At 35.7% G+C, this 19,841-nt stretch overlaps 1 protein-coding gene across 1 annotated transcript in view; it reads right to left on the reverse strand.

The window, feature by feature from the left end:
• The window catches only part of LOC150075107 (uncharacterized), a 617,581-nt gene that overhangs the window by 368,116 nt on the left and 229,624 nt on the right, over positions 1-19,841 (reverse strand). Inside the window, exons 16-17 of the mRNA XM_090388926.1 lie at positions 9,959-10,003; positions 4,309-4,362 (exon numbers count right to left, since the gene is read on the reverse strand). Of these exons, the coding sequence (XP_090245052.1) occupies positions 4,309-4,362; positions 9,959-10,003 (99 nt within the window). The remainder of the gene's footprint in view (positions 1-4,308; positions 4,363-9,958; positions 10,004-19,841) is intronic.

Raw genomic sequence — 19,841 nt, forward strand, 5'->3', positions numbered from 1 at the left:
ACTGTTAGGAAAGTTGGACTGGAAAAAGTCAAGTTGCAAAGAGAGGAAGTCAAAGAGCTCCAAGTGATTGGTGGAGTTGGGAGAACAGTAGAGACAACAGATGAATTTTAAACAATGTGGCAGAGAGATTTTAAGCCAAAGAAGATCAAAGAAAGTAAGATTCCAAATTTCCAAGTCTCTGACAGGGAATATCAGAACGGACATATGCACAAGTACCACCTTTGAAGCGAAAGGAATCATACAGCAAATAATTTGGGCATCTGAGATGAGCAGTAGCTGAATCAACCGATAACTGAGATTCTGTCAGAAAAAGTACATGGGGTTTGAGATTAGAATTGACACCACGTATATTTGTGAAATGAATTAGGAAGTGTGTAAAAGATATTTCAAAAGAAGAGGTTACATATACAGGTTACAAGAAGCTACAACAAAAGAAATAAAGTTCACTGGTAAATACCAGTAAAGTAACTGAAAAAAACTGAAAGTATTGAAAAAAACTAACACTAATTGGGCTTTTCAGAATATGGAAAGCACAAGGATTTTCTCTTCCTATCTTCTGTTTTTGCAACCAACAGAGTTTAAACTATCAAAATACATCCAACTGGCAGTTTAAACTTGGTCTTTCCATGATCTGCCTTGGTACTACACTACTTTTAAACAAACGGCTTTAAAAGATAATTTGTCATTTATTTAACAGATAAAAAAATTCTATGATAACTTGTTCAGGAGATACTGGTCCTTCTCTTGTACTATTCATAATTTTGAAATGGCAAACAGCATTAATCATTTTCTAATTTCAAAGTTGTAACTTCACATGAATTGAATCAATGTGAACTGCCACATCAATTCATAACAATTCCGTTAATGTGAATTGCCATGAATTATACCGAATGAATTATCATTACGGACTACTTGCTATGAGAGACAGAGAGAGAGAGAACAAGAAAATTCTTCCACTTTTCATTACTTTATGGTCACATTTCATATACTTGAATTATGAAATATAACAGTATAAAAGGTAACTCTTATTCAAAGCTATATATCTTAAACATATATGATTAAATAATATTTCATTATTAATAAAAACACTTTAATAAAATTAAGAACGATTTAATCTAACATAATAAATTATGCTTCCCAATATGCCAGCTTTAAGCAAGTTACATTATAAAATATTTAAGGGCAAAGGCATCATGCTATGAGGTAGAATGACTAACATATAGATTAGTGCAAAAGCATCATTTTAATATAGCCATCTACCAAAGTACTTAAGTTAATTAATTAAATTGGCATTGTTTTGGTTATATCTCATACTGTGAATTCCTTCACAATGAGCTGCCATGGTATTGTACTACTGCAACTCCACTAATTACTTGGAACTCTGACTTCCTCTCTTAGAAACTTGACTTTCTCCAGTCTAACTTTCCTAACAGTGAGGTAATTTTCCTTGGTGATTTTAATGATCACAACTCCAGCTGGCTTCCTTTTTCTAGTCACATGGACCCAGCTGGTCGAGATGCTGAGGCTTTTGCAATTACTAATGACCTTGTACAGATTGTTAATTTACTACCAGAATACCAGACAATCCAAACCACACAAACATATTTGATCTTTTTCTCACAAAAAACCCTTCTACATACACGATCGAGGTGAGTGGTCCTCTTGGCACTTCAGATCACTCCTTGGTGATGGTCTCTTCTCTAATGGAGCCTATCTCTCGTGGCCATTCTCAACCTCATGTTGTTTGACATTACAAGAATGCAAAATGGGGTGATCTAAGAGATTTATTTTCTTTGTTTAGATTACTGTTTCAAATATTCTGATGCAAATGTTTGCTCAGATCATGTCATTGAAATTATTTTTGTAGGGATGAAATCCTTTATTCCTCACTCCACTTTAAAATCTTGTCCTTGATCTAAACCTTAGTTTTACAATAAATGTGCTAAGTCTGTTCAAGAGAAGGATGTTACATGTTGTAATTTGGTTGTATCCAAATCTCCAGTTTCATTTTCTGCCTACACCAAAGCTTGCAACAATTGTAAAGCAATTATTAATTAGTACAAAACAGATTTCAAACAGGCTAAGAGTAGAAAACTTGCTTCTTGTCCAAATGGTAGCTGAGCATTCTGGTCTCTTGCCAAACTATTGGCCACAACTTTTACCCATCTCTATTCCCACTTCTGTCAAAACCAGATGGTTCTATTGCCACTTCAGCCAAAGATAAAGCTGACCTACTAGCATCCTATTTTTATTACAAATCGTGCATTGATGATCTTGGTAAACCACCTCCCACCATTCCCAGAACACTCCATTCAATGCCTTTTTGTGGCCTTCTTTCAAAAGGATGTCAGAAAGATTTTGAACAATTTTAATGCTAAGAGAGCTACAGATCCTGATGGTATTTCTCAACTTGTTCTCAAAACCTATATTCCTAAACTTACTCCTGTTCCGTCTTTTTTCGCTTTCTTATTCCAGAGGTGTTTTCTCTTCTGCTTGGAAATTTGCTCATATGCAGTCACTTCCTAAAAAGGGCAACAAATTCCTTCCATTCAATTATCATCCCATTGCACTTACTTCTACTCTTTCTAAAGTAAGTAATAGAGAAATCAATTAACCGACAACTCTTTAACCATCTAGAAACCATACAACTGATCAATGACCGCCAGTATGGATTCTGTTAGTGTTGATCCACCAGTGACATTCTGGCTTATGGACAAATTCAATGGAAAAGTTTGATGAAACTCAAGCAATTACTCTTGATACTTCAAAGCCTTTTGACCGTGTTTGGCATAAAGATCTTCTTAATTAGCTTCCATTTAATGAGTTGCCAACTGTTTTTTTGTAAATGAGCATCCAGTTTTCTCGCTGACTGCACACTGCGAGTGATGGTTTTTTCATACTCTTTTCCTCTTGTATATTAAAGAATTATTCCCTTGACTGGGAATCCTACCCATAATTTTGCTGATGACAGCACATTACATTCCACATTCCTCAAAGTTTGAGAAACCTTGCCCTGCACAAACAGCTCCAATTCCTTAAATGCTGATCGCCAGGTAATTCTCCAGTGGGTCAAAGATAACTTGGTTGATTTCAATGCTTCTAAAACTCAGTCCTGTCTTATATCTCACAAAAAGCATTCTTCTACTCCTATGCTTATCTTTGATGACATGCTGATTTCTAGGCAAGATCATACATCTCTATTGGACATTACCCTGACTTCTAATCTCTTTCTTGGCATAAGCCTATTAAAAATATTGCTTCCTCTGCATCTAAAAACTGGATTTTCTCTTTTGCTTTTGGCATTACTTTTCTTCCAAACAGCTGTTCACTCTGTACTAATTGCAAATCTGCCCTACCATGGAATAATGTTCCCACATCTGGGGCACCACCCCAGATGTGGGAACTGGTTTCTCAGGTTTCTGGACTCCATTCAAATGAGGGCAGTAAGGTTAAATAATGACCTATCTCTTACAAATTCTCTTCGCTCTCACTGTCTCATAGATGTTCTGTTTCTGCTGCATGCCTTTTCTACAGATACTTCCATGGGCACTGTTCTTCTGAATTAGCTTCTATAATTCTCACTGCCTGTTCCAAAGCTTCCCAAACATATGCTGCAACATATCGTTTGTTTGTTGTTTGGTTTTTAGGAGCATTAGCAACTAAGGCCATATTGTTCCGGGATATGCGGTGGTCATTCCCTGACCTTTCCGCATCCTCCGTATTTGGTGGTGACGGGCTCAAACCCCGGTCTAATCAAGAAGTGTGTGCTACACACTGCTGCTCCTTCCCACCTGGCTACAGAGGCGCCTCCACAACCTATCAATGCCCTTTTATGGTCCAACTTCAAACTCACAGAACCAATTTTTCTTCTTCCTCATTTATACATTCAACTGCCCTTTTCTGGAACAACCTTCCTTCATGCATATTTCAAGAAAATTATAATCTACAGAAATTCAAATCTAATATCAACAAGTATCATCTTTCATCTTCTCAACCTTCAGCCCATGCACAGTACTTAGTAATGTGCATGTGCTGAAGGTTGAAAAGATGAAAGAAGACGCTTTTTAGGAAGGCCTCGTGTTTTGTGATTTTCATTAAAAAAAACACATAAACTGAAAATGTAAAAGTGCTTACTAGTACCATAATAAAACGCTCTTCTTTGAATAACTGCAGGATAAAAATATAAAAACTAAGATAACGTTTTTAGAACTTTATCGTAAAGAACTCGTAAAACTTTATTTGTATGATGATTATTATAATAACCTGAATATGAGTTACACAAAAAAGTTTTGCTTAATATTTTTTTACCTTGGATCCTGGAGAACCTGGAAAACCAGGGGGACCAGCTCTTCCTATTGGACCCTAAGTATAAATAAATATAATGTGTAACAGATCATTTTACAAATTAAAATATTAAAAAAAATTGTGTATATATATATATATATATATACGTGTGTGTATACAGGATGTTTCATAATATACTTTCAGGATCAATTCAGGACATGAAAACAATGAAAAAGTTTATATAAACATGTGTCTGATTCTGAATGGTTACAGAGCTATAGCTCTTTAAAATTAAAAAAAATGCCAATGGATTTTTACTTTTATCATTGCAATGATAAAAATGGAAATAATAAAAATAAAAAATATGGAAATGGTAAAAAATAAAAATAATATAAAATAAATAAAAATTATCAAAGACGTATCTGATATTAGTATTAACAGCAGCAATGATACAAGAAAGCAAGCTTATACAGCATCATTCAAAAAAAAAAAAAAAACTTACCACATTGCCTCCACCAATAGTTTGTCTAGTTTCTTCCTTGAATTTATTCAAACTACCCACTTCCAAAATATCATATTGATGTTTGTTCCAACAATCAACTACTTGCTGGCTGAAGGCAAACTTCTGCACATGTATCCTACAACCATCCTCCCTCTTGAATTATGCAACCTCATGTGTAGTCTGGTTGGTTGGTTGGGTTTTATTGGCACATTAGCAACTAAGGCTATAATGTGCTGTGTAGTCTGAGCAAGAGAAAGAATGGCATCAGTATTGGGCTTGCTTCCATCCATTTAAAATCTTAAATACCACCTCAATCAGATCACTGTGCATGTGCCTAGTCTCCAGACACTGTTGTTGGTGTTGTATTTTCTGGTGCAATGGCTACTTAGGCCATACTGCACCTATCAAATTGATTCACATAACTTGTGTTGGCTGCTGTGAAAGCTGTTAAAAGCAATCTTATAATCCTATTCATTTCAGGAAAGAGAAAAAATTCTGTAAGATTTGGTTTTTTGCCTATGGTAGGGCCAAATGACAATTCCTGTAAGAGGGAATTGTGAGAGGGAATTGAATGACAACAGATGGGCATTATCATACAAGGCACATTCCAGGAATGTATGTTTTACTCTTTTTTTTTGTTAGTTGTTTGCACATCAGCTTCTGTGGCCATAATGCACTTCCCAAAGTTTTTGCATTTTACTCTGATCCATGCCCGAGGCGGGATTCAAACCCACAACCTTTGGGTTGCCAGGCAGGCACTTTACCCACCTGGCTAGCCCGGTTGGCATATGTTTTACTGTGAGTGGTGTGTGGCAGTGCATACACTGCAGAGGATCATTGCCTGACAATAGGAATAGATGAGTTGGATGAGTGTGGCTATTTGGGTTCTGACTGGAAGCCCATAAATGACATACAGGTTTAATTTGAAGGAGTTTATTATGTATTTGCATTTGCCAATGAAGTGTCCATTGTCCTTTACATATATTTTCTATGTGCACTTTGTAATCAATGAACAGTACTAGAAAATTCATTGAGGCTGTGCTGGATGGATTTTTGGCAGCGTCATCCACAATTTCATTTCCTGGTATTCAAGTATGGCCTGGGATCAAGCAGAAGACAACTTTTTGCTGATACTCTCTGAGACAAATTAACACTGTTCTGATGAACAGTGTTGATTTGTCAATGTCACTTATAATTAATAAGATTCGAAGTGGTTGGATGCTTGTGGAATAGGTTCCATGTTTTGTTTTTCTCTTTTTTTTGCATTGTCGCAATCTTCAATCCACCACTAATTTAATTTTCATCAATTTCTGACTCGATATTGATGTTGTGGAATGGCAACATTCTATAATATGATTTGTCACATATTTAGTAACATGGCTGATGGAACAGGACTGGATGATATGGCTGTCGAACAAGTTGTGCAAGCTGTATTTTATCCAGTCAGCCTTTTAAAATTTCCATTTTACTGGATCATTTGTTGGTAAGGAATAGGATTAAAAAAAAAAAAAAGGTAAACTTCAGCCATTATCAATTCACTGCAGGATGAAAGCCTCTTCAATGATTAATGTTAAGGAAAATGGACCATAATCTGCCATGCTGGTCCAGTGCAGGTTGGCAGATCAACCGTATTTAGCAGTAAGGGGCTTGAACTAGGATCTGTTGCTGTTGTTTGATTTTTAGGAGCATTAGCAACTAAGGCCATATTGCTCCGGGATATGCGGTGGTCATTCTCTGACCTTTCCGCATACTCCATATTTGGTGGTGATGGGCTCGAACCCCGGTCTAATCAAGAAGCGTGTGCTATGCACTGCTGCTCCTTCCCACCTGGCTACGGAGATGCCCAAACTAGGGTCTGCTCTTTAGGAATAGGATATTTGAATTTTACATATTAGTGGATAATGGTTGCTGTTGTGAGAATCGTTAAGAGTTACCCACTCAATACTTGGATTGGGTACCTCTTAACAATTCTCCAATCCTCTAATTTAGAGGATTGGAGAACAAGTGGAAAGGTCTGTTTCAGGGGTCAATCCAGTAAGTGAATGGATACAGGTAGGAGCCAGTATTCAATAACATAAAATTCTGTCTATTAATCAGCATTTCAATTAGCTTTCTATGTCTGTATGAGGTGGAGGAACCCTGTAATAGGTAATGTGCATTTAAGTCACCTTGTAAACAGAATGGAGATGATAACTGAAAACAAGACCTTTGATTTCCTGAACAGTATAGGGATGATTAGGTGGAATTTAAATTGAGACCAATTACTATACGTGTGGCAACTACTTCTAAGGAGGTTTGTAAGGATGAATGCATCTGGAGGACATCCTTAAGTCCAAGAGTATGGTTCCTCCTCCATGAGCACTAATGGTATCAGATCTATGTTGCCCAAAGTCAGTATAATTTTGATTGAATGGGAAACTTGGGTGTCAAATTGGTTTCTTGTAAGCACATTGCAACAGGTTGAAGCAGTCAATTAGTTCATGGATACTACTGATGTTGCCATGAAAACCTCTGCAATTCTATTGTATGATGTGTTCCATTATTTGGTTTTGTAAGTGGAAGATGAATATGTCTCCTTTTTATGAGTGGAGTTTTTTTTTTTATAATGGTTAAGTTGATTTTTCTTTTCTGGGAAAAATGACATGTCCTTTGTCATTACTATCATCATCTGCATGTATTTCAAGCAGTTCTTCTTGACTGTTAATATCATCTGTATCCATTCTTGATGGGTGTGATTCTTTCACTTCAAAAGGATCTGATTTTTGAGGTATCTCTGCTACTTTACAATGCTTTGGTCAACTAGGTGCAGTTTAGATGGGTGCTGAATCAAGAGCCCAGTCTGAGATCGACACTGCTGTCTGACATGCTACTGATTGGTGACAATCTTTGGAGTATGCTGGATGGTTGCCCCTGCAATTAGAACACTGTGGAATTGGTGTCTTGCATTCTGTTTGTTATGAGTTTTGCACCCACAGTTTGGACACACTGCCTCTCCCTAGCATACTGTCTAGAAGTGACCAAACATCTGGCATTTGTAACATCTTAGAGCGTTCAGGATAAAGGGTTGAACAAGGCAATTTAAGTAATTTGCTTTGACTGTAGATGGTAGATTAGGTGTGCTGAACATTAAGATTATGTTATGTGTTGGAATTAAGTTGCCATCTTTTTGTATTCTTTTTTCTTTAGTGATGTTTTGATCTTTTAGTTCCTGGACTATTTCTTCTTCAGAAATGTTTAATAGATCTCATTCAGTGATCACTTCCTTGTAAGAATTCAGTGTGTTATGTGGGGTGACTTGAATTGGAATTCCACTTAAAGAAGTGAATTTTCACTGATTGCCACTTCTGCTCCTTTTAGCCCTGAGAGTTGGTTTTTCCCCAGGTTACCAACCCTGTCACATGGAAGCAGGATCAGTGGCACCAGTGACCAAGCGGTTGTTGAAGTTAGTAGAATTTGTTAGAAATTAAGATACATACTAAGAAAAGAAAGGTGGATTTTCTTTCTGGGTTCTTACTTTAAACCTTGTAAGCACAGAACCACTTGAGATAAACAAAAGAGAAAATGCTACTGGAAAAGAAAGAAAACTATATCACTTGGAAAGATCACTCTATATGATGCAGAGAGAAAATTGGTTGTCACTATCGCTTGGCACTCAGGGCCTCCAGACACTGCAATTTGCAGCACTGAAGCCTTATGTATCTCCTCGCCAATCACACTGCCGTTCTCTCTGCACATTCCAGCATATCCACATCTTTCCTAAAATGAGGCCTCCAGACCTAATTTTAGGAAGGATGTGGATCTGTGTATGAATAAACACTTAATAAAATGTTAATTCATATAGATACATGTTTGCTCATTCTTATTTTCTTATTATTTTTATTTTTACCACTGAAAATTCGATAGCCATTTTCTTAAAATTCAAACAGGCACAGCTCTTAAACCATTCAGAATCAGCTACATGTTTATATGAACTTTTTTTCATTGCTTCCAGGTCCTGAAAGTACAGTGCACATTTTATGAAACACCCTATATATACAGGAATAATGTACATTAAAGAATAATACAATAGTCTACACAAACCAACAGAGACTAAATATAGTACGAATATACTGGTAAGCTGAAATATGAAGCTGAAATATGTACATTAGCAGAATAACAAGTCAATCTGATGCACTGTGATGCTGAATAAGCTAAAAAAAAAAAAAAGCAATACAACAGCATTGCTTCAACATGACAATGCATGAATACAACATTGGCAAGATTTCACATCCCATCCATAGACTCCAAAAATCTCCAAGTTTAAAGTACATTCCAAGGCAACAGATATTACTCTGATAAAGAACTTACAGCAGCTTTAAAAGATAGTTGGCCCCTCAGCTGAAAGAATTTTAGTTGAAGATACAAAAACTTATTAAGCACTTGATGAAATGTATGAGCTAGTTTGAGTTATGTAGAAACACAATACATCAAATTAAAATATTTTTTTTTATCTGCAAGTACAGTAAAACGTTGCTTTAACTGACTATAAGGGGATAAGGCCTGTCTGTTAAACTCAAAAGAAATGCATACAATTGCCCAAGTTGCTAGAACGTTATGAAAAAAAATGTTATACCATAAAATAAAAAAAAAACATTAAATACTTCAATACTGAATTTTATTGCACTTATTGTATGCAGTGTAGAAGCTTGAAATTTTGCTGTTTCATATAATGATAACGGAAAGCTTGCTGAAGGTACAGATTACTCCCTACTGATATTTGAAATGCACAACAGGCTGACAGTGGGGAAAAATCCCGATTTCCTGCTTACGCATGCTTTATTGGAAAAATATGCATATTTTATATGATGGTAAATATAATTAAATGAGGTAGCTACAGCAACAGGTAATGTATGCACAAAAAGCCTGATATGGTGGACACCATCCATTAAAGTAAGGGTTTACTCTAAGCTTTTTTCCTTGTGTGTGTGTGTGTGTGTGTGTGTGTGTGTGTGTGTGTGTGTGTGTGTGTGTGTGTGTGTGTGTGTGTGTGTGTGTGTGTGTGTGTGTGTGTGTGTGTGTGTGAGAGAGAGATGATAATTTATTTTTAAAAATTAAATTAAAAAATTAAATTAAAAAATTTAGCAAAAGTTTTAAATTTCTTGCTATATAGAAAAAATTAAAAATAATACGTACAGGGGATCCTGGCTGTCCTGGAAGCCCATCAATACCTCTCAAGCCCTGAAAATATTATCAGTCTGATTTAGGACACAGATATACAAATCGTATGTGCAAAATGTACCATAATTATATTTTAATTATAAATGTACTGTAGGCTACCATAGGTATACAACAATTATGGTAGCCTACAGTACATTTCTCCAGAAATGTTATGTAATACATTAACATGAATGAAAAAAATTTACATTTGACATATATATCTTTTAGTATTAACACTGGCAACAGGATTCAAGAAAAAAAAGCTTATACAACAACAACCAAAAAAACAACCCACTCAAATACAACTATTCCCTAACCATCTTTTTCTGATTTAAATTTATGTCCCTTTGCATGTGTCATCTCAGAAAATGTAAAGATACTTTATCATTTAATTTACTTAAATGAATATCATGTCAAACTCCATAATTACCGATAAATCTTTTGGCTTATCAGTTACCATGAGTTTGGTGCTACCAAAGTGAAATGTTATCATGGGATTAATGCATCCCAAATACAGTACAGTACCTTGCATTTACTAATGTTAAACTTCAATTGACACTTTTCAATCCACTTAGTTTAACTAAAATTTCTTGAAGCAACATACTCTGATTAGTGTTATTCATCACTGTGCCCATCTTTCTCTCAGAGAAGAGCAGCAAACTTACACAACAAATTTGATATACCTATATCAATATCACAAAAAAATATATTAAAAACAGTAAGGGACCAAACACAGACGGCGGTATGCCACTCATCACATTGGTCCATGAAGAGTAGTGGCCATTTATAACCACTTTTGGTGTTCTACCACTTAACCATTCCTTTATCTATAGTAGTTACTAGCTAATAGTGCCACACTGCTTGCTCCAATTTGAACAACAATTGTGGTACAATATGAAAGGCTTTAGTGAAATCTAAGTATACAATTTGAAATTATTCTTTGCATCCACTTTGTGATAACCTCATTGTAGTTAATCAGACTAGTCAGGCATAATCTGCCTTCAGCAAATCCATGTTGTGATTGCCTTATGGCTCCTCTCTTCCCTACCAAAGTGACCTTGCATTATTTCTTTAACTATCAGCAATCTGGAAATGTATGTCCATCTGAATAAATTCTATCTAACCACCTCTACAACACCAGATGGAAGCCAATTCCAACAATCAACAATCCCCTAGCTGAAGGAAAACTTCCATACATATATCCTGCAACCATCCTTCCTCAATTTGAAATTATGCATACTCATTTGTGCAGTTTGAGCAAGATGAAGGATTCCATTAGCATTAATCTCACTCAGTCCATTCAAAGCTTTAAACACCTCAATCAGGTTTCCTTCCATGAGCCTAGTCTCCATATGCTGCAATTTGCAGAACCAAACCACATTAGTTGTCCTGGAAACTTTTCTGCACTGCTAAGGGAACTTCATATCTGACTGAACAATTATTCCCAAGTATTTTTCATTCTCCACTACCCTGGGTGCGGTACCATACAGTTGGTAGGTTAATATGGGATTACTGCCACCCATATGCAGTACCTTACATTTGTCAAGGTTGAACTTCAATTTCCACTTCTTAGCCATCTGCCTAATTTTTTTGATTTTGTTGTAGTAACATACCCTGATTACTGAAAACATTAAACACCCTGCCAACTTCATATCATCTGCAAATTTAGATATTAAGCCTGATATGCCTTCATCAATATCATTAATAAATATATAAAAAAGCCAATACTACTTGTCCAGGAAGAGCAAAGTGCCCATTAATAACAACTCTGTCCTCTCCCATTCATCCATCCCTTTATGCATAGCAGCAACTTACCCTTAATGCTACACTGCTCCAATTTGTACAGTATTGTATGTGCAACAGTATCAACAGCTTTTCCAAAATCTATGATGTCAAAGACTGCCCATTAACAAATCCATAATGCAACTGCAGTATGGATTTGTTAAGGTTCAAATCCACCCCATGTGCCATTTTTATATTTAGTTTCAACAATATCTCTTCCACTTTATTCTCAGTTATCACAAAATCATATAGCTCTCAGTCAGAATTTAATAAACTTCTGGCATTCACTTCCATAAAAAAAATTCCTCATGTGTGAATGTAGATGCAAAATACCTATTTAGTTTGTCACCAACCTGAGCTAGATCAATCAGTTAAACCATTCATATCTAGTGGACTGATGTGACTGATTCATTCTCTTCCTACTAACGTTTACATAACTAAAAAAGCCTTTGCTGCTTTTCTTTGCCAGAGATTTCTCATAGTTTGCCTAAGCTGGCCCAACTTCCTTTGTGATGTTACTGCAGGCTATTTACACCTGATAATTTATATTACACCTGATATTAAAATACACCTGATAATTTATATGTATCCCAAGAATTTTTTTTTTCTCTGCCACAAGTATTGTCAGTTCATCTGACATTCATTTAGGTGATTTATTTACCTTTTCATACCTTGGTATGAAAAGCTTAGTAGTTTCTGTAATTAATTCCCTGAATGCTTCTCACTTAGAATTTGCTGTTGACAACACCATCAGTTGATAGTACCACAGAGAATTTAAAAACTGTTCGAGATCACTGTCATCATCATTATGAAAGCAAAAGCCTTTGCCCTTGACAGTAGACTGTGATTAATGCCACCTAGTGAGTCTTCATCTGCAGATTCATCATACATGAAGAATTGATACCGATAATCAGATCAAGGACACTGCAGTCTCTTTTTGCCTTATTAACATGCTGGCACAGAAAACAATTATCAAATAATTCCACAAAAGCCATGCTGCTGCATGAGCAACCAACCCACAAGTTCCAGTCAATATCTGGAAATATAAAATCCCTCATTTTTAAGACATTCTGATTTATAGGAATATAATTCAGCTTTACTGAGAAGATGGATAAAATAACAAGTTTTGAGTAGAAATTCTTTAATATTAGATTGGAAACAAGTTAAAAATAAAGTAAATAGACCACCAAAAGCTTTTGGACTAAAGTAGTCCTTCCTCAGTTGGGAAATGAGCGTTATTACAAAAATAATAAAGAATATCAGTTGCCTGGCCGTGTGGTCATGCGAGATGAAATGTGTGACAGAGGTGCAGATAACAATCAGCTATTACTTAAGTCCAAAAACTTTTGGTGATTTATTTACTTTATTTTTAACTTGTTTCCAATCTAATATTAAAGAATTTTTACTCAAAACTTGTTCTTTTATTCGCCTTCTCAGTAAAGCTGAATTATATTCTTATATTGAATCCTGAGAACAGAGGCCTTTCAATTTATACATTCTGATTTACTGGCCCACTCTATCTGTCTGCAAAATTGTTCATTATACTCATGTCATTAAGCCTACAACACACTCCTACTCTCATTTTTGGTTTTCCCAGTGCTTGTGTCACACCAAATTAATTCAACATTTTGCACTGGCCATCCATGCCAGCTGGATGCATGGCCTTAAATTTTATATGCTTCTTAACCAAGGGCATGACTCTTCCCCCCCTCTCTCTCCTGTCTATCCTTTCTGTACTTTAAAGATGTAACTATTGTCCTCCCTATGGAGAGTAGGCTCCCTCCACAGGGGTGCCCTCTATCCCTTAATCTCCTACTTCTAGGTGGGAAGTTTTCCTATCATACATCTCCTTTACCTTCACTCTCTTTTCTCCAATACTTTAACTATCACCCCTGCTCTCCTTTTCAAACAAAACAGTTTTTTTTTTTTTTTTTTTTTTTAACTCAGGGCCCTCCCTAGCAACATCCAGGATTCGCCCCAACTACCAGAAAGTTCTTTACTCCCTACTACACTCAGCTTGTCTCCACGGAGTGAAGGACAGGCAACGTAGGCCCCACTAGGGGCCTTTGGCTAAATGGCCAGAGGAACAAGACCAACACAACCCAATGCTACACTACACAGACTACAGTAAAACTTTGCTATATCTGGCCTTTACAGAGTTTGTACTGCATCACAGAGTATACTACAAAGAGTTGCGGGGGACCCACAGTGCTGCTTTACAAACACTAATGTCCTTTCTGTACGGGAAACCCCCGATGCATCAAGACTGTAACATATGTCCTTTCTGTAGACACTGTACTCATCACATTCAAATTCTGCATCCCTTATGTCTGAGTGGCAATATGTTTCTGATATCCCTACAATGTTCACATTTGATGACTTAACCAGTACTTCAAATTCATCAAATTTATTTACTATGTTCCTGGCATTAGCAAACACATACAAATATATATACATGCAACTGTTTTTACTTTTAGTAACCCTAACACAGCTCATGAATTTGCTTGTTTCATGATTACAAAGCTGTAACAAATCTCAGATTACAAACCTGAGGGGGGCATAAACTGAAATTGAGGAAAGACAGTTGTCGAATAGATGTACAGAAATTTGCCTTTAGCCAGCAGGTAGTTGATTGCTGGAACAAACTTCCATCTGTTGTTGTGGAAGTTGATAGCTTAAATAAATTGAAGGCAGAACTAGACAAACATTTGGAATGAATGGTGAGTAGGGTTTTTTTTTTTTTTTTTTTTGGTTGATGCTATATAAGATTGTTTTCTTGCATCATATGCCTCTGCTAATGAGGATACCAGCAGGCCTTGAAATCTCTGATACAATGTTTTCCAGGCTGCTGCATGTTTCAATAGAAGCAATACAAGAATCACTCACACCTCTGCCTGCAGAATTTTCCAACCAACCTAACACTGACTTGATAGCATCAGAAAATATTTTTTCACCCATCTATTTAAATGCATTCCATCCTGTAAAAAGTCTCTCTTATTAACAGCACAAATTATGCTGAGAAAAACTCTACCCCATGAGACTTGCACAGTCTCTCTCCAGGGCCTAAATGATTTACAAGGCTCTCATCATGTAATCCTCCTACTGTGTCTGGTCAGAATTGCAAACACTTTCAGTTTCAATCGTAACTCGTCGTTACGATTTTTTTCTGAACACTGTTCTGCACTTGTTAATTAAATTCTCAGATCTTCTACTCTTAATATCATTAGTACATCATGTACAACAATATCACCTTTTTGTGCCCTCAAAAGATGATAGCTGCTTGACATCATTAACTCCAGCCCCCTGATAGACCTACCCCAGTCCCATCTCACCTGTCCTTTTTCCACTATATGCATCCCAAAACTTTTGAAAACAATACTTCTTGCACTAGTCACCCAGTATTATTTGTATCTGAAGTAAAAAGAAATTAACTTCATAATTCACAAGAACAAAAACCAAATTTGAATGGAAAAGAAAAGAAATTAGAATCTACACTTTCTCCAAATATCGAGTAACTATTTATTCACAAAGTAGAAGAGCAAACAAAAAACAAATAAACAAGCAATCATCTGTGCTTGGCACACAATTGCTATTTTTAGTTTTGGTTTGCTCAACCAGAAATTTTGCTCCTGCAGAAAGTTGTTTTATTAAATTTTTGCTGACATTGAATTACCATTTTCATATCATTTTAAGTATCTTTCACAGATTTTCATTTTTGAAAAAGATATCATCAAAGATAAAATACCTTTCAATACAGATCCAATGAATACCAAAATCAAGATTATGTTTATAATTATAAACATAATTACAACAATCATGACTTCAGTATTCAGCAGGTCTATACTGAGTAGGTCTGTATTGATAAACGTATCACACAAAAAAGAAAGAAAGAAAGAAAGAAAGAAAGAAAGAAAGAAAGAAAGAAAAAGCTTTTTGTAAAATCTACAGATTTATTTTTTATAAAAATTCATAAATGTTGACATGGTGATGGTTACTCTTTCTGTTGTTATTTAATATTAAAACATTAACTGCTGTAATGTTAAATTAAAAAACTGATATATGGGACATGCCAACTTTTTTTTTTCCCTATTATTATGGTGCTACCTTAATAATACTTAACCACTAATGTTTTCACATACAACCAAAATGAAAAAAATCAGTTTTTGATCAAGTAAAGAAGAAGGGTACTATTTCAACGCAGGTACCGAATAATTTGAGAAAAAAACACTCTTGCATTCCATTTTTTTGTATTGTTTGTACCTATTCTGCCAGCGATCATGCTGCACCCTCTTGTTAAACTGACAGAGACATTTGGCTCTTCAGAAGCAAATACACTATCCACAAGTTTACCTAAGTAACTAATTTTGCTTTTAATTGAATAACATAACCTAAAAAATAAATCTATTATTGATTAAAAATTCAAAGACACTGTTATGACTGGCTTCGGAACTATCTGAAGCCATCATCACACAAAAGTAGCCTCAATTAGCAACTAAGGTTGATAGTTGCAATATAAACATAAGTGCTGAGCAGTGAATAAAGATATCAAATCTAAATAAGCAGCCAAAGGAAAAAACTTCCAAAATGGTATCCTGCTTCTTCTTCTTCATTTTCTGCATTGGGCTTATGTTGCCTACCAATAGGGATTTCATTATTATATAAAGAAAGCAAATTTTTAATCAGAAATTTTTCCTTCTGTACACCATTTGGCTACTTGTTTAGATTCAATACATTTATTCATGATTTGGAAGACTGAATGCATAAGGTATAATGTATTATGGGTTGAAATTAAACTAAACTCCAAAAGTAGTGTAAAGGCATCGTTTGATTTTATCTCAAATTGTTGCTACTTCACAATGAGATACCAGGTATTGCACTACTTTGAATAAATAACACTTCTCTGGTAGAGGAGACTACTGTTATTTATTCTCAGTCGGCACCACCACCACCCAGACAGCACCATTTCAGAGCTTGTTGGCTCACTCATCGGTGGGCAAGCAGGTACCCTGGTAATGCAAACCTGGTATCGCGGTTGTGAAGTTAATTCCACGATATGAGAGATGCCAAATGGTGAAGATAATGATAATATTGGGAAGATTAAATGCACAAGGCATAATGTGTTATGGGTTGAAATTAATTATATAATATCGGTGTAAATACACCATAGTTTACCCAAAAATTGACCTACACAAATAGTGTAAAGGCACCGTTTGATTTTATCTCATATTGTGGCTACCTTCACAACGAGATACCAGATATTGCACTACTTTGAATAAATAATGCTTCTCTGGCAGAGGAGGCTACTGTTATTTATTCTCAGTGGGCACCACCACCCAAGATGGCACTGTTTCAACAGAGCTTGTTGGCTCACTCATTGGTGAGTGGGAAGGTGCCTTGGTAATGCAAATATGAACTGCATGTTTGCATTGCCAGGGTACCTTTATGTAACTGAATAGCATCAGGTGATGCTATTCAATTACATAAATTTGTAGTTAAATTTATGGGTAAACTATGGTGTATTTACACCGTTATTATATAATTTATTCATGATGAACAAGGTTGCTGATTGAGGCTACCTATTGACTAATGATGTAACCAAATAATTCCAACTGGTCACAAGTTTGAAATTATTTGGTTCTATCGTCAGACATCCAATATAGATTCACCTAGTGGATGATGTTATTTGATTAAAAACAATAATAGCTACTTTAAGTCAACCCTTGGGTAGCATAGTCATTTATATAAGGACCTAAGTCTATCACAGAAAGTCTAAACTCTGTGTGTCACAAGAAGGGCAATGATGTCCCTAGCATCACAGACAGAAAAAAAGGAATGCAATGCAAGCGCTGGGCTAAGAATAGGAATTTTATTTTCATGTTTTCAATGAGAAGTTTTTTTTTTTTCCCAAACACTGCTTAGCTGCTCATTTAGATTTCATAAATTTATTTGCCACTCAGTACAAGGTCACTAATTGAGGTTACCGCCGACCGGGCTAGCCAGGTGGGTAAAGTGCCTGCCTGGTAACCCTACGGTCGCGGGTTCGAATCCCGCCTCGGGCTTGGATCAATGTACTGCAAAAAACTTGGGAGGTGCACTATGACCACAGAAGCCGATGCGCCAACAACTACCAAAAATAAATAAAATAATATTGAGGTTACCTGTTGTCTGATTATGGAACCAAATAGTTCCAAAACCAGTCACAACAATGCCTTTGAGTTTTTAATAATACATCTGCTTATCAGGTGAAGCTATTCAATTAAAAATGATATTCGTTCTGGAAAAACAGAGCACTAAGTGAATCAGTGCTAAGTGAGTGCCGTATTCCCGTAATGTAACATATGTATTTGTAAGTCGCGGTCTACACCACTGCGACTCACAAAAAATACACGGTAATGAAAAGATGCCAAATGTCGGTCAAAATATTTATTTTTTAAAATCTGTACATATAAAATATTTTCCATTACATATGTATATAATTATGTGGTAAGTTACTACATATCAAAATTAAACTTAAAATGACAATTAAAATCATGAATTTATTAATCCAATGGCCCTAGGCTGTCGAATTTTCGTATCTTTGGTCGATTTTGGGTTGTACTGTCCCTCTTCCTGTTAAACTAAAAGGGGTTTTATTTTAAATCGCCCCCCGCAGCGTTACCACTCAACAATAAAGTCAACCGATCCTTCACCACTTTGAAGCCTGGCATGTTTTTTTCTTCTTTCAATATAAAACTTCGTTTAGGAATTCGTTTCCAAAAAAGTGCTGTTTCATCTATGTTAAAAACTCGTTGAGAAGTATAACACCTCTCTTCAATAATTTTAAGAAGTTCTTTTTTGAAAGTTTCATCTTCTTCTTGATCTGCACTTATGGCTTCTCCCTGAATTTTAAATCTATCAAACCAGCCCTTATTAGCTTTAAATGATTCCACACTTTTTTTTTTTTTTTTTTTTTCAGCTTTCTGAGCTTTCTTCAGATCATCATATAGGCTAATCGCTTTTCGCTTAATAATATTTAAATTCACAGAATTGTACGTTGGATATTACTTCAACAAAAAATTATTTAGAAGTCTCTCCATTTCAATTATAATAGCCGGCTTAGCCATAACTAATTTAGTTGTTTGCAGTGGAACAGCTGTCTTTCCCACTACTAAAATTATTCTTTATTTTTTATAATTGTTCTTACAGTTGAATCTGCCAGTCCTAAATGATTGCACACATCTACTTGTCATTGAACGGAATCAATTAGCTCCAAAATGTATAATTTAATTTTAAAATCCAGTCTTTTTCTTACCTTAGTAGTCTTCGTACCGTGTCAGATATTGTTGCTTTTTAATTCTTATCCGCCATTATTCATCTTCGAAAATGTAACTGCATTGCATTAATTATTATACAATGTTCGAGTAAACTGTCTGTTACCTAACACTGTACTGAGTGATGACTAGACTTCGGATTAATTCATATAATGCAAATATTACAAGCAATATATTTGATAATTTTTTAAAATGTTGATCTTGGAACTATGTAACAAGCCCCCATACTGCAATTAAATTAGTGTGGAAGAAAATTTCACTGAGCGTGGGAAAATTTCGCAAGTCAGCATGGGAAACTTTTTAATGCTGTCTTGCTATTCATATTCATTTTCAAGCTATTGACTACATCAGATAAAACATTTTCGTTAAACATGCCAAAACTTTAATCTGTATGCTGGTAAAAGAGCATTATAGTGAGTTGTGACAGCGTTAGAGTGAGATATGGGTTGTAATATAAGAACAGCATTATCGCGAATCAGAGTAGAGCGAACTGCGTTATAACAAGGGCCTGCTGTGGTTACTTTTGATTAACTTATGGATAGTTGCTTCTTAGGGAGCCTAAGCCCAAGTTTTATCACTATCACAGGAAGGGGAACAAGGTCTCCCAGCAGCAGTATATGTGCTATGGCTATTAAAGAACAAGAATGCGTATGTAGCCACCAGTGAAACAAAGGCAAACAGTTGACCTTGAGCCTTACCCTGCCAAGTCATATTTCAACACTTTTCAGTGAGACAGGTTTTCATCACCTTGTGTTTTTTCAGTTTGC

This window comes from Mastigoproctus giganteus, chromosome 14, assembly GCF_048544385.1.
Source record: "Mastigoproctus giganteus isolate SK-2022 chromosome 14, ASM4854438v1, whole genome shotgun sequence".
NCBI lineage: Eukaryota > Metazoa > Arthropoda > Arachnida > Uropygi > Thelyphonidae > Mastigoproctus > Mastigoproctus giganteus.